This window comes from Balearica regulorum, chromosome 3 (assembly GCF_011004875.1).
Source record: "Balearica regulorum gibbericeps isolate bBalReg1 chromosome 3, bBalReg1.pri, whole genome shotgun sequence".
NCBI classification, from domain to species: domain Eukaryota; kingdom Metazoa; phylum Chordata; class Aves; order Gruiformes; family Gruidae; genus Balearica; species Balearica regulorum.
Genome location: NC_046186.1, coordinates 122,077,386 through 122,094,110, shown reverse-complemented (window position 1 = coordinate 122,094,110; position 16,725 = coordinate 122,077,386). Strand labels below are relative to the sequence as shown.

The window sequence follows — 16,725 nt, the reverse complement described above, 5'->3', positions numbered from 1 at the left end:
TAAAACAAAGTTCATTACTCTTGTAAAAAATGTTTTGTTCCTGCACTCTTCCATGCACATATTTACCAAAAATTCACTTTGATCAATGAATATTTGGAAAATGGCAAAATAGCAGGGTGCTAGCTAGTTAAAAGTGTGGCTTATTTTGCCACTCACCTTTATTTCATTAGCAATCCCTTTCCACCTCTTCTGCATCCTCAAACACTTCATCATGAACTAGAATTTATCCCTGAAATTTTCACCGTGAAAAGACTATTTGGATTAATGCATTGTTCATGGCTAGAGAACATATCGGCCTTAAATTCAGGCTGTAAGATTTCCCATTCAATTATTTCTTAGCAACTTGCTTGCCATACAAGGTAGCTCACTAAGAACGTACAGCAGTATTTTTGTAGTTTATGCTCAAGAAACTAAGTTTACAAAGTGTGACAAAGTTTTCCACCGTGATACCTTGATTACTGTAACAAGGAATCTTTTTTCATCTTCTTCGTGCATTGCACCGCTGATTGAGCCTATAGCCCAACACAGTGTATTCAAATTTTTCCAGGACCATTCTGTTCCATTCACTTGATTGTGAAGTTTTTCAGTCATAATTCGTTCTGTGTCTGCATAATCCAGATGCGTAAGATAAACTGAAAGACATCAACATCGAACACGCACATTTTAAAGCGACAACCTGGATCACAACTCCATAGGCCATGTTAAATTTGAGAAAAAACCCAACTGTGAGGAAAGTGCAATACTTCTTTCCTGAACTCATGAAAGAATGAGCTAAAAATTTAAACACGAATTGGTTAAAACTGTATTTTAAAGATGGACAATAAATTTTATTGAAAAATCTAGGTTTGTTCCAAGGGATGTCAGCAAAACCCCGTGTGTAAGCGATGTGAAACGTCTCAATCAATTAAATGTCTCACCTAGCAGTCAAATTGGTAAAAGTTGCTAAATTAAGTTATTAACAAAAGGCACACATACTGATGGTGCACGGGGCATATGGGATTGGCTACCCATGGGGGACATTATACAGTGCCTAACAAGTAAATCAATTTTCTTCTGCTCTTTATTTGAGCATCATTAAGTCTGCTGGTTGCAACAGCCCACCATTAGAGCGGAGATGGTACTCCGAAACAAGTCTAGGTGGGAAGATTCCAACATCACAACTCAGACACTTGCATCAGTCCCTGTTACGATTAGCGTCTCCCATATAAAATTCTAAATCCCAGCAAGTCAAAAGCACTTGAAGACCAGATTCAGAAGTAGATTTTTACTTGTCACAGAATACAGCTTCTACCACATTCTCACTTTTTTTCTTTTTAAAGTGAATCTTAAAAGATATTACACTATAAGCAATAGTTAACACCAGAAAACAAACGCTAACTAAATCTGCATTTCCATATAAATAATGATGTTGCTAGAAATACGACTAAGGCTCAGGACATACATAATAATTTTAATACAATAAATCAAACAAAACTTTTTTCATGTTCTATATGTTGGCTTACACAAGACTACAAGTGAAGTAATAACCAGCAAGTCCAATTCAGAAAAATCCTCCCAATTTAACAGTTTTTGACAAAACTAATGTTTCAGTGGATCTGAAACATTTCAGTAAACGATTTTCAAAAGGTGCTGTTCCACTTGGGAAAATGCAAGTGACAAAAATAGCGTATTACTATTTAACGAAGTTATTCAGCACTACATGCTTAAACCAGGAAACTTCAGACCAACACTGCCTCCTCCCTTTCAAGTTTGTGAACTACTCCTCACTAATAATCACTTTACTCACACAGTAATTCAGCTCATAAGCCAACATTCTGTAACATACGCGCTGGTGATGCAGCTGCACAGACCTACAGCACAAAAATACCAGCCTCATACACTTACCCAATGTTTCTCTCATATTTTTATACAAGTTTATGGAATCTGTATCCTTCATGAATTCTCGTACTACTTCCCCTTGATCATTTTCCACAACTAGGACTTCTTCAGGTTTAGCCATACGGCTAACCATTAGCAATCGAACCTGTATGTTGCACAGGAAAGTTAAAATTGAATCCAACTGTGACATGAAAATACCCCCATAGCTCCATGGGTGTTTCCAGAGCACTCTGGTCAGGCAGTCTGACCCACAGAAAGGGCTACCAGCACTCCGCAAGATTAGCTCGTATTAAGATTCTAGGGAGACATTTTAATTAAAAAGCCATTAAGAACAGAGCCTGCTGATTTCTCTCTCTCCACGAACAAGTTGAATAGTTAAAAACCAAAACAAAATCCAAACAACCCAACCTATGAAGTATACTTTTGAGCTTCAAATGTGTACGTAATACTAGGTGTCTTTTTAAAGACCACTTTTTCCAGACACACACACACTTTTTCCCCTCCAACTGTAACACTCCAGCCTTTTTCTGTTTAAGAGATAGTTTAATACAGATTTATTTTTTTAAAAGTTAGTCTTACAGTCAATAGTAAGTACCTTAAAAGAACTGAAAGACCATATTAATACTCCTGTCATCTACTGGTGTCATCTTAAAGTATTTTTGCAATTGCAGCCCATTAAATAACTAAAGTTGAATCAATTACCAACTACTTAAAGCAAGAAAAGTTTTCTTATGTCATCCCCTACAAGAAGCAAAATCTCTACATTGAACAGTATCTAAAACTTTACAGTACCATTACTAAAGCATGGATTACCTTGGACAATACAGGCAAATAAAGCTGTCTCCTTGGAGGAACATCAAAGTGTTGACTTCCCGAAAGCAACGGAGAAGCAGATGTTGAAAACGGACTTTCCCTGTAAAGCTCAGCAGCTAAATGATTCCAATATTCAAGACAAATCTTGAAAATTTCAGTTTCTTCAACTTCTGATACCAATAACATATAGTGAAGAGCCTGGAAAAGCATGGTTTAAACATCTCATTACCAATTATTTCTGCAGATAAAACCACAATGCTTCAAGTTCAGTTACCAAATACTGATAAAATGCCAAATTAACACAAAAGTGAGGAACAAGAGGCATTAGCATTGCAGTGACATTACTTACAATTCAGAGTTCTGACCGGCAGAGCAACTCAAGAACAATGCGCCCTGTCAATTACTGTTACTTTCAAAGTGTGTATCAATTCTTAAATCTAAAGTAGCCTAAAGACATCTTAAAAAAAGCCATAACAAAATCAGTCTGTAAACTATCAAACTCACAGCCTCTGGAGCTTCTGCAAGGCATTTTGGTTTAGAGCCTCAAAAAAACCCCTCAACAGCTAGTCTGAATGCCTGCTGTTCTCAACACTACTACTGCTACTTTATTCCGGATCCTTGTACCCTGGCAGGGTAGGACTGACAGCAACCATCATAGATACAGCCATGCTGCTCACTTGCTTTCCACTGAAGTCATCTACCAGAACCTTTTTGACTTCTTTAACGACAGAACAGCGGCAGTAGACTGAGAAGGGAAAGCCACTGATGCAATCCTGACAGACTGAAATACCAGCTGCAGTAATTAGAACTCCATAACCAAACGTTTTTTGCCTAGCTTATTTTTCAGTCCCCCAGTGAAAGATACCAAAGCAGAGCCTACCAGTGAACAAACAGAATGAAACAATGAAATCTGAAGACACTTTCATAGCTTAGGTACTACAGCAAGAGCATTTTAGCTGGTAAAGACCTGATCCAGCATCTGTATCACAGTGTCAAAAGGGTGATTCAAAACAACCATACGTTAGTCTTATACATATCAATTTTTCTTGGTAGTTTCACTTGCAGTAACTTAAGTACCCTGCTTCACTGGTCTACACAGCTCCAATGAATCTGTGGAACAATTTCAGAGACCTGCTACATCCAAAGTGCAGGAGTGATCGGGTTAGAGTGACATAGAGCTCTTTTAAGTAGCTGTGTAACTAGGTTCTATTACACTGGAACTGACAGAAGTGAAATTTCCAACCATTTTAGGCCAGCCCAAGAACTTTGTTAAACATTTCATCATCCTATACAACACTGAAAGTCATTCAGAATTGACTTTTGTGAATTCCTCTTTAAAAAAAGACGTTCAACATAGTTGTGACGGACAGGAGAGGATGCCAATACCTAAAATCTACACTCCAACTTACACGCAAGCGCACAGGACATGCAACAGCTTCAGCCGTTTACACAGCTCTTCTAACAAAGCCTCAACATCGGCAGAAATTTGAGCTGCGCTGCCTTGATTCACAGTTATTTTGAAAGCTTGCTACTTGCAAGTTCAGAAATTATTTGGGAACTCTGAATAGTTGTTCCTTTCAAAATAAAAAGGTGATATGCCTCTTAGTGCATCTTCCAAGTGTGCTACCACTTGGTATTTGCAACCAACTTATTAATACACATTTTTCATAGAAGGCTACCTCCAGAAGAAATGCATTGAGAACACTAGCTAGAAAGTGGACTAGAATTCAGATGGACCTGTTAGATTACAGCTAATCCACCTGCAAGATGTACTTCCCCCTCCCAGTGGAATCTGGTCTCCAGGTTTAAATTGGGGTATTGTTTTTCTACCTCTGTCTTGGGGCAGCTCCTTGCTCTATCGCCTCCATACCTGCACAGGGCTTGGTTCTGGACATGGGAAGTGGTGCTTCAAGGGGCTACGGAGCCAGTTTCATCCCCTTGGAGCTCAGAAGTGCGAGTGAGCTAGCAAAAGAATCACCACAGAACAGCTCACCCTCAGCAAAATCTTTATTCACCATTAAAACACCCTCACAACTGAAAACACCTTTATTTTATGACCTAGACCCACTACAGTGTAAGGTAATACCTTGAGCATTCATTACTCACCTAGAATTTAAGCCTTCCCAACCCTTCATTCTGAGTTGAATTTCCAGTAATTTCCCCAGATCCCAGTAATTTTGACAGTGAAGTTGTACTTCACTGTCAAAATTGAAAAGAATGCAGCAGTCTCCAAGAATAGAAGGGAGCAAGCAGAGAGGAAGCACAACTGTAAATCTTATTCTCAGCAACTGATAATCGTGGTCTGTAGGTCCTCCTTCAAGACCAGTAATACCACCATAAAGCATGCACAGTTGTTTGGCAGAGCTCTGCGTTACCGGCGTACATTGTCTTTATTACATAGAAAGAGAATATCATCCCTGAGGATTATATTTGAAGTCTTTCTGCTAAACTTTGGGAAGTGGCAAACGAGGCAAGAAGCCGCACTGGGATGGAAGCGCTGAACTACAGCATGCGCTGTACCCTGGAAACTGGCTTTGAACGCTAAATAAAAACAACTGAGCTGCTTCACGCAGATTCATGAAAGTCACAGCAACACCTTCTCTAGATAAGAGCTGAACAGAAAGTATGGTATGTAGAGACCATAGAAAAAGAATATAGGAAATTATTTTAAAGCAGCATTTGACACTTTCAAAGAGGAACAAGTAAGAAGATGGACAGAAACTTATGTCTTCACACATTGTATTAGTATAGGATCACTGAAAACAGAATGCCTTTGAAGCATACTAGGAAACAAAAATTGTGAAAGGGTTTTTTTGTATTCATGTAATTTACTAATTATGTGAAGGAAATAAAGTGGGTAAGAGGAAAAAAAGTACGATGATCTAGAGATTGAATTAGTATCACATCTTTTGATTATGAGAACACACTTGCTACGTTTTTAAACTAGATAAACTGAGCAACTTACCTCCATTAACGTTTCCCTCAGATTTAATCTTTTTTCTATAAGTTGACCATGTTCCTTGAGGAACGTGCAGAGAAACAAGCTGAGATTCTGAATAAAGTTCTGTTCATCATCTTTTCCATTTGAGTATGCAAGTCGGATATTGGTATTTAGAGGAAGCATCTAATAAAGAGAATACAGACATAATCATGAATTTCCCTTCTTATACAGAAGTAGAACTACTGTATATTAACAAATATTTTGCTCTTTTGGCAAAAAAGCCCTTCTGTTTTTCATGGTATCCTCTTTTTACAGAGCTTTCTTATAAAAAAGTCTTACAGCTCCTTCATTTCATGCTCAATCCCAAGATAGATAGTAAGGTGAAAATGCAAAACGGATACAAAAGTTCCAATGAACTAAACCCTTTTCCACTCCTTGTAACAACAGCTGTAAACAAGGAAACACCTACTCTATCAGACATTTCCAACTGGCATCAGGAAAAGATGTTCCAAAAATGTAGCTGTTACCTGTCCCTAGTAATACTAAGTTTCAAACCATTACATCATCATAAAGTTTAAGCAACATGAAAGATGTCCATAATATTTAGAAATTAGCAAGACTCCAAAGGATACTGAAACAAGTTTTTCAGTAATCTTGTAGAGATCTCTGCTACCTCTTAAGAGGTGTGTTGGCTTTTCAATTCTATCATTCTACAAATAAAACATTGCCAACGTTGTCATCAAGTGGCAACCTACAAGCAACCTACATTCTTTAATAATGTCAACACTATTCAGCTTAGAACAGGAAGAACAAAGTTTAACACTTTGCTACTGCAAGCTTTTGTGTGGTTTTGATTGTTCTCCAACTTCATTCAAAGCTAAGAGTCTCAAGTATTTGCAATAAGCACAACAGTTTGCATCCAATTTGTATGCACAGCCATGCTAAAAACCTGCCAGTTACAAAACATGTCAAATACCCAACTTGGCATTCAACTGATGTTTTGAGGAAAAACTTCAGCCACATGTATTGGCGTTTAGAACAAAGAGCATCATGGTTAAAAACAGAGGAAGTAGTGTTCAGCTGCCTCAACACACAAAATTACTTTGATAGGTGCAAAAATCTGCCTAAATAAAGATCCTATAGCTCCACGTGAGGCGGGAGGGGGGGAAGAGGGAGGCATTAGAAGAAGCATGCCTGTTCTAAAGAACCTCCAAGATCAACCAACATTGCAGAGGCAAGAACTGTCAAAAAACCTTCACCTGTCCGCTTAAGACACAAATACTATGAGGAAAGCCTCAAACTCATGTACCTGAATCTGAACTGCTCAGAGGGAAATGATCAAATCATGTAAGTTGAAAGCACAGCTTTTATGACAAACGTTTCTATCGGTTTCAAAAATTAAAAAGCAACTTGCAGAAGTTAGGTCAATTTAGGTCTTGCAAGTCACACAGTACACATTTTGTTGTGTATCTCTCAACTTGGCCCACCAGACAGCCTGAGTGCTCAAAACACCTCTTCAATTAATCAAAACAAATCAATGCAACAGAAATACAGCTGTGATCTAGAGTGGGAAAAATACACTCAGCATCTTCTGATCAAGCCATAAATACCACTGAAGAACAATATTTGTCTTATCAAGAGCTCTATAATGAATATAAACTTGTAAACTGGACTAGGTTCTACAGAAATTGATTTTGCAAACTGCAACAGTCAAAAGAGACACTTTTATAAAAAACATTACCTGTTTTAACTGCATCATGGTCAGTGTAAAAAGTGTTACAAACTGTTCCTCGTACTGGCTTACACTGACACCAGCAATCTCTGTGAGGCACTTCAAAGAGACATTTCGAAACATGGGAACATTTAAGAACTATTGAGAGAAGGAAAAAATAGAGTATTACAAGAGTGTTCACACTAAGCTTTTTTGCAACTTATATTTAAATTCAAGAGCCGTCAATTTTTGCTTGAGTACCTTGTATATTAGTGTGCTGATTAACTTGGTCTCAAATATATATCCCAGAGGAATCCAGTTCAGAAATCGTAGCAACGTTTCCAAAGTTGCATGAACTAAGGGAGCGTTTTGGGAGTTTTCCTGTAAACGACCGTCAGCGTTTATGACATTGTTAGGCACGATGGGGGGGAATTTTTAAAAACATCACTGAAGAAATAAGACTTACCATCACAAACTGACACAGCTGAAATATCTGAGAGAATTCATTGCACATGCTGTAAAAAAAAAATAAATTGAAAAATAAGCTTTTCCACGTTCTATAAACAATCCTATCTATTTTAATCAAAATGTCTATGCTCACAGAACAGGTCCTGAAGACCTGTGCCCATGGAGGCATTCACAAGCCACCTGGCTTTTACCAGTTTTCATGGCAATAATGTGTATTTTGAAGGAGCATGAAGCTTGTGCCTGCAAATTCTGGCTTAGAAATACAAGCCATGCTGAATGCTCTGTTAAAATGGTAGGAACCATCAGTTGACAGATGCTGCTTGCAATAAGGTAGAAATATCTGTGTGTACAAATAAGTTTGATATCATCTAACAGTACTGCTTTCAAGAAAAATCAGTAACCCACTCAGTCTCAGAAATCAAATTAGACAAGCTGTAGGTGTTCACTCAAAGCAAGAGCAACTATTTAGCAGCAAGCACAAAGTCTACCCTATTTATTAAGATTTAAACATATATACTTGCCTGTCTTTCAAATGCTTAGCTTTTACTTGAGTAATCTGGCCACTGGAAAAATCAAACACTTCTTCACTCAACAGTTTAAGGATCACCATATTATTCTGACAAAGGCTTTCACTAGTTCTGCTTGCTCCCACAATATCGCTTATAAAAGTTGGCCAGTGCTTTGGCCATTCTTGTTTCAGTATCTGAAAAGTGAAGCATCCATAGGTTAGATACGTACAAAGCCAGAAACTTTGTAACAAGACTTAAAACTTGATGAACTCTAGCTTACCTGAACAAGAATCATATTCAGTTTCCCAATATACACTTTCTCTTTCTGGAGAAGAGAAAAGAAGAGTCAGGTTATTCATAATATTCCCCTCCCTCTTCCTCCCCTGAAAAGAATTTACTTACTTCTACACATGTTGGATCAGATGAGGTCTTGATAATTAGGCCGACAACATATTTTTTAATACCTGCAGAAGAGTTAGGAATTTATTGTCACTTACGCCAGATATCACAAAAATATAGTAATAATATTTTTAAATTCAGATTTTTCATATTTATTTTCTTTTAAAAAGAAACACTTCCAAGGAACATATATGCATCTGTCAGTGAGCATCCCTCTTGACTTGCATGCTATATGGGAAAAAAAATAATCCACCTTTCTATCCATTCTGCAAGAGGATATTTCAGATATACAAAATGGCTTTATGCTTAAGCTATTCCAATAAAACAAAAGGAAAACAGACTAAGGATTAGAGTGTACTTGTAGTAACTTGCACCAAATCAAACCCTGTGTTGGTAGCACTGCACAGCGCTGCATTAGGCTGAAGATGGAAAGATGGCATCCAACCCTGTCCAGACCCTGCCATGTGTTGCGATAGGTACTTACAAACGCTGCTGTAGAGCGCTCTCAGGGAAATGTAGTTGTACCCATTACGTACCCATTTCAGATCATACCCACCTCCTCCAAAGTTGGCAGATATATTACTTACTGCCTCAGCCAAACGTTTACAATGGCAAAATAAAATACCAACGAGAGAGCCCTCCATCATCTTCAACTAATGCTTTATTAATAAAAAGTCAACTCCGAGAATAAATAGAGCTTTCTAAGCATGACTCCAGCTTTACTGCCAAGTTAGCTAGAATTGCACGGAAAGCTGTGATACATCACCTTCAACGTATCTAAGAGTTCACAGATGCTGCAGTTTACTTTCAACACAGGAATTCCTATGCACAGCATTTAAAGTGAAACGCCGTGCCAGAGCTTAACAAAGTTTTCCCTGCACAATCTTACAAGAACAAAACTTAAAACTTTATTCACCAATACAGTATGATGCACTTGGATTTGGACTACTGTGCTTTTATAGCACACACGGATGCTATGGATTACAAAACTCTCAGTAAACTCTGGTTTATTGCTTTTGCTTAAATTAACAATTTGTCAACTAGCGGCACGGATTGTATTTACATCACTCGTTTTGTTGTGTTTCTTCTACAAATGTTTTTAAATGACTTCAGAGTTTTCAGCTCCACCACAAAAAAAAAACCCAACACTGTAGCAAGTTATACCGCCTAAAGTTTCACATTGCCACCTAATTAATCCTCAGCTCCTCCTCACTATGAACCTAACCATTACGGAAGACATGGAAACAATGGCTTTTCCAAGTCACTTTTCACCACAATATACAGATCTAAACCCATCCTGTACAAAACCACCTGGCTTCAAGAAGAGGCACGCACAGAGGATCTGGAGTCAGGAACTGGATGAACACTACTAATAATTCAACATCGCTTTGACACAAAGATCGATCTGAGCACATCGGTGACTAAACACTTTCAAACTGGGCAAGCGTTTTCTTGTCAAAGTGAGGTTTTAGAACAGGTGTATGTTTTGCTATTCAACTACATGAACCCAAAATCTGGTTTCAATCATTTCTTCAACAAGAGAGTCAACTGACTCACAGAGACAAAATATGTACATTGAAGATTTTAGAAAAAGTTGTCATTACCAAGAACACCTTAGGTTGAAGACACAAGACATTTTGTTTCCCCCTAGCCACTATTCTAATTTTTAAAATGTTCCTAAGGCTTTACCAGAATTAGTAATTTTCTTTTTTTTTTTTTTTTATTTCAGGCCTGAGCAACTGGATTAGAAGAAACAGTCTGGTAATTGCATTCTCATGAAATCTAGAGAAAGTAGGTGCAGGCTTGGAGCCATTAGATACATACTAGCTGTTCTACAGGTAGTTCCAATTACAAATGAAACTATTCATCATTATCAACTGGGATCAATCCACACTACTCCAGAAGACTAGTCATTAACAAAAATAAGTATCACTCTCAGTCACTGGCTAAGAGTTATTACCAAGCACCAGCATCAGTCTGACACCATAGGCCTGTCCTAGTATTTTAAAGATAAAAACACACACCATGCTGAAGCATTTACAATCATTCACAAATGAGAGATGAAAGCCCCCAAAACAGTAGGGAAATAGGTTTGCAGTGCCAGAAGCTAAACTACAGTAACTGTCTGCAAACCACTAAGGGAAACCTGCTGTTGCAATTCTTTGCATTTCAAAAAGGAATTAAAAGTGAGTATTGCTCTTAGACTTCTGACTCCAAAGCAACATATTTTCCATCTTGCTGCATCAATAGTATTATGGTGTTCGGTTACAACTTGAATGCTATACTACCATCCATCTGGCCTTGAGATCAGCAGATGAAAAACAGCAACTCTGCTCCAAAGCCTCTCCATTAAAAAAAAAAGAGCGACCACAGCTCAAAACACAACCTAAAGTTTGCTGGTTTTCACACATCCTGCTGCAGGCTTCTAAGGTCCTCCATGCAGTGAACAAGGTCATATTCTTAATCCCTTCAAAGCAGCAGCTATCCGATTCTCTAATGCTGCCTTTTTTTTTTTTTGGCTTAATGGCATTTTCTAGCTTTTTTTTTTTTTTAACTGAAGTATTATAGTTTCTGCTCCATATTTAGTAGCTCATTTATCGTTCCACAGGAATGATAATTCTCAGTAAAACAAATATACTTCAACTTTATACTCTGGCAAAAAGCAACATATAGGCTAGTTACCATTTTTCAAGAGAATCTGTCCAAAAAACTGTTCCAAGGGTAGCAGTCCACTGGATTTGCTAAACTCAGTGTGTTTTGAGAACTTAAAAGGAAGTGTTATTTTAAAGATGCAGGCACAGGACATGCACAAGCCACACCACCACTGCCTAGAAGGTGTACTTCAATCACAGGAGCAGCTGAACAAGTTTTGAAGACAGAAACAACACAACTGCCAAGTTCAGACCCTTCGTTGAGCCAAACAGGAAGAGATAGACATTCCTGGAAAACACACCTTCCAATAAAACAGAAGAAAAAAAAAAAAACAAAACCACCACAATACTCAGGACACATGTAACATCCTTCACAGACCATCTGACATCACAACTACGCTGATCTCATGACAACCTGTGACCAAAGGGAGTAGATTCTGTTTTCCCATTCCAAAACTTTAATCAAGATAGCGCTGGCAGTCCTAGCACCTGCTCAGGAACTTGTTCAGGGGCTGAGCTAGTAGAAAAATGGAGTTACCAAAAAAATTCCAGAGTTTTAAAACTGTTTTGGAACTATCTTCTGCCAGCTTTGCTCCCTGAACCAGCTCACTAAAGGCCCAGAGAAGCACTAGTACTGGCTCAAAGACATCAAAAAGCACACAGGTGAGGAATACCTTTATCCACAACAGCTAAGTAGTAGATCAACCTAGCTGCAACATCAAAAGATGTTCTAATTACCAGAAAGGCTGGACATCATCATCATCAGGCCTGGACTAATGCCACAGTTAGTATTTTCTGGTAAGCAAAGTACAAAAAGTACTTTTGTACAAAGTACAAAAGAAAGGAGGATAGAGCAGGGATGTTAATTCAAGGCCTTTTAGAAAGTTTCTGGATGAACATTAGATATTGGAGTCCTCACAAGAAAGCTGCTCCTCTCTACAGTAAAACTGAAACACTTTCTGAAGTATTTTTACAGGTGACCCAAGCAATGCAATCGTTAGAGCTCAACAGGCACAGAAGAACATCACATTATCCAGCATTAGTAAGTTCTCCAGTCTAAACTTGAGAAGTGAGACATCCTACAGTTCAATCGTTGGATATGCTTTTAGAAGCAATTACATCTCACCTACGCTGTGCAACCTGAGCTCAGAGGAGTTCCTATTGTGACTGAATATGTTACCATGAATGCATAGTCAACCAGTAACACACCTGTAGACAAAACCACTTGTACCTAAGACATCCAAGCACATTCTTTTATGAAGTTGCAGAGAACAAACATTTAACAAGCACTGAAAATCATCATAACTGATGCTGCAGATGCAAGTTTACACTAGTTTACTAAAATTAACAAATACTCTGCTTGTATTAAAGAGTAAGAGGCATAAGTGAAGCAGGCGGACAATGTAACTCTGCAAACTAACATTATTTTCTAACTAAAATTCGAATTTCACATCCTAAAGCTGAGCTGACCCCTCCAGAGATGTTTGTATGCCTACACACTTACACTGAACTGTTTAAGTAGCCCCAAAACGTGGTCAAAATACCATCTCATTTTTAGGCTTAAGAAACAATGCTTTCCCATATTGTCCCACAAATCATCTTTCCCCATTCATGGTGAACCCGATCAATCTATTATTTTCCCCCCCCCTGCTGAAAAAGAGTTCAAAAAGTTCTTTAAAAGGGCATAGAGCTTGTCTTCCACCACACGGAGAAGTGCCATGTAGCTCGTTCTCCCCTCATTACACAGAGAATCAGCCAACACCTCTTCAGGAAGTAGGCCAGAAATTTCCATTAAAGTATCTAATCACTCCACAGGAAAGAAAAAAAAACACCACCACCAAAACCCACATCTCCTACAAGCAGCTTCCACTACATCAAAAGCTTTATACTTAAACTCTAGGACCTTCCTGTGAGCCACTAAACCACATCTCTCTCTTTTTCTCTTCCCCTTTCAAAATGAGAAAGTTGTACAAGCAATTCAGGTTTCATAATGAAGAAGTGCTTATCCATTTCAACTCAAAAACACTCCAGACAAGCTCGCTCTGTTCACGGGAACAGAATTTCATTTCACATTGCAGGGTTAATGAAACGTATCACTGAATTGGAAGAGCAAGAAGCCTTTATTTCTAGGCAGGTTTTCACACTAAGAGAAAATCCTATTGAGACTACAGCACTTTAATCAAATGACATCCTTCATAAGCATTATTAAACAGTCAACTCTACAGAGTATCAGAGTTTAAAGCAATTTAGCATCACCTCAAACTGAGAATTTTTACTTGAGAATGATAGTACAATACTCTGGAAATAAGCCAAGCTCACCACTGTATGGGATGTTCTGGAATACGCCACCTGCCTTCCACTAAAGCAGCCTCAGTACGGTTTCAATGAAAGCCACGTGACATCATTTGTATACGTGTAAGAGCAATCCAAAGCATTCTCTTAAAGACTAAATAACATTTACAAAGAGCATGTCTAACCCATTGCTATGGTCTATGGCTAAACGTGTCTGAAAACTGAACATGCGGGCCAGGCATCTCATTTAATCGAATTTTACCAGTTCTGTGTTCCATAAATTCCACTTTTATCTAGATAATCAGGTCAGCAATTAGTTCAAACTGCTAACTCCAAAAGCAAACAAAAAATTCAAGAACAAGAAAAAGCAATCATGTAAGTATTAGAAATGTAAATTGTTTTGCCCAATTCCCATTTTAGAATTATGGGAAGATACAGATGAACTTTCCAAGAGCACTTACAATTCTCAACCTTCAAAATCAGTGACACCTGAGGAACAGAAAAGCTTTTTACAAGTTAAAAGGAACCAGGGCCACAAGAGCTCAAAACTATCAGCTGTTTTAAAATAAAAGCAGATTTACAAACAGAGTTTCAAGTCCAAAGAACACATCTGAAGAAAACTTATTTTCCTACTTGCATTTGGAATTCCAGGCTGGAAGCTAAAACCTCCCAGCATTCACACAGAAGCGATAACAAAACCCTAGCTAATTGCAAGGCCAAACAAGTCATCCTGATGTGCAATTTGAGGTACAGCTAGGGGGAAAAAAAAAATTAAAATCTCAAAAAAAGTTATAGCTCAGGCTCTGTAATTAATGGCATCATTTTATTTCTCCAAGAATCTTCAGGCAAGTTGTTTCACAAACTTTTTCATTCACTGACAGCTCAATTCAGGTCTGCTCACTTCAACTTTTAAGCACTGCTATTGCTGCAAAGGGAAAACAATACTTTGTCATAAATGGATTTGGTGTCATCTTAATCAAAAGTAAGATTTGTTAGCTGTATTTACTACACAAGTCAAATTAGACATGTTAAATTTTATAAAGATATAAGGTAAAATAACTGATAACCTGCATGAATTGCTTTGTTACTAAGCATTACTTTGTTCCATTGAGTTTCAGTTTCCTGCACCCATATTTTACTAGTTAGACTTCAAACAGGAAAATCCTGTCAACTAAAGGAATGACTGGAGTCGGAATCAAGGAAACCTCAATTTAACCAGTCATCTTATCTCCCAGGTAATCAAACCATCTGAATGAGCTCTGGAGCAATTCTTTTGTACCAGCCAGTATAGTCAGCCAAAAAAAATAAAAAACCAGCCACCACCACAGACCAGATGAAACTGGATTAGAGATGAAACATCGATTCTTCCTCCTACACCACCAAGGCCAAGACAGATCAAATGCCATGGTACACTAAACCCATTTGGCTCCTCTTCTATTCACGTAGAGGAGAAACCAGATGAGTAAAAGCCACCTAATTCAATTCCCCTAAAACGTGAGGATAAAAGTCAATCTCACAATTTTAGTTTGGCTCTGTGAAAGGGAAAATATTTTAAAAATAAGATTGCACTAAAGATAGGATGAAGGATTGTTGGTTTTTTTCCCCTCTGGAGTCTTCAGAAGTACAAAAGTCAAGAAAAATAAGAATAGTTAATACTTAGGAATTGATGGCACAACTACAGACAGTAACTTTATTTTGCATTGTAATGCATCGAGCTACAGTTATTGCATCTTCTCAGGTGACAGCAAACAGCCAAATAGTACCACCATGCCTGCGAACGGTGAAGTAACAAAAAAAAAATCTAACACTGCATCGAGCTACAGTTATTGCATCTTCTCAGGTGACAGCAAACAGCCAAATAGTACCACCATGCCTGCGAACGGTGAAGTAACAAAAAAAAAAAATCTAACACACCAACTCAAAAAGATCAGTTCCACAATTCATTTCAGCCAAGTACCTTGGCATCTCAAGAACAGATGAGATAACATGACCCACTGCACAGCCAGCATCCTCAGCCTACCACCACTATTTATCATCTATTCTATGAATTAAAAGTGTGTATTTTTAAGACTTGTAATTACTGAATTCTGTATTTGCATCTGTTCCGTTTCAAATCATCAAGTAAGTCTACCTCTGTGACATCTCCTATTCTACTACACCTCCCTTCACCAGAAGGCAGTAGTAAGCCAAGTAACTGACTACTACTGACTCCTTACTTTCTTCTTTCTCTCAGATAAAGGGAGAGAGCTATGCTTTATCTGTCAACCTGTAGTTGGAAGGGGTGGGGGGGGAAGGCAACAAGAATAATCATCACAAAAATGCAGAAGTCACCCTCTAACATTTGTTTTCATCAACATTTATTATCAATCTAGTTTCAGAACCTAAGCACTGGCAGTAAAAATTTAAAGCATATCTTAGCATTGTTAATAAAAGCTTGCAGCAGAACACAGAAATCTGAAATAACTTTAATGAGTTCTAAAACCAGCTTTTACTAAAAAGCTGAGTATAGAATGGTGACAACATTCAAAATCAAGAATTTGAAGTAGTTATACTTAATATTTTGAAGCCTAATTTATCATGACTTGACAGAAAGCGACACGAACAATGCTGTACCATAGAGGTATCTCCATTTACTATAGCTAATGTCTATAATCCAACACACATTGCAAGCTATAAGGGACAGAGGGAAAAAAACCAAAACACAGCATTCATTTTAAGATTTCCAGATTCCTCGCAAGGACAGAAGACGGAGGCTTGGCCTACACTGCACTTACAGCAACCTAGCTGCATATACACTTACATGAGTTAAAGCAGACTCTATAGTATCTCACTGCCTCAAATAATGAATGACTGCATTTACTTAGTGTTTCCATTTTTAAATAATTATGACTGCTTACAATTTAAAAAAAGTCACATACAACTACACAACGCTACCAGATGGACCACAGTCTACCAGAAAAAATGACAGCTTACTGGAGGGGCTGCATACACAGCACCCTCCCGTGCCAAGTACAGAGAATCAAAACCTCTACCTCAAAGCCAGGAGCTAACTTCAGAAGCTGC

General features: G+C 38.0%; 1 protein-coding gene across 7 annotated transcripts in view; it reads right to left on the bottom strand.

Annotated features, from left to right (window-relative positions):
• The window catches only part of XPO1 (exportin 1), a 38,154-nt gene that overhangs the window by 8,458 nt on the left and 12,971 nt on the right, over window positions 1–16,725 (bottom strand). For all 7 annotated transcript variants that reach the window (XM_075749825.1, XM_075749828.1, XM_075749824.1 and 4 more), the window contains 10 exons: window positions 8,723–8,784; window positions 8,601–8,645; window positions 8,333–8,514; window positions 7,810–7,858; window positions 7,605–7,724; window positions 7,374–7,502; window positions 5,657–5,815; window positions 2,692–2,889; window positions 1,885–2,023; window positions 451–632 (listed from right to left, as the gene is read on the bottom strand). In XM_075749825.1, coding sequence (XP_075605940.1) covers window positions 451–632; window positions 1,885–2,023; window positions 2,692–2,889; window positions 5,657–5,815; window positions 7,374–7,502; window positions 7,605–7,724; window positions 7,810–7,858; window positions 8,333–8,514; window positions 8,601–8,645; window positions 8,723–8,784 — 1,265 coding nt within the window. The remainder of the gene's footprint in view (window positions 1–450; window positions 633–1,884; window positions 2,024–2,691; window positions 2,890–5,656; window positions 5,816–7,373; window positions 7,503–7,604; window positions 7,725–7,809; window positions 7,859–8,332; window positions 8,515–8,600; window positions 8,646–8,722; window positions 8,785–16,725) is intronic.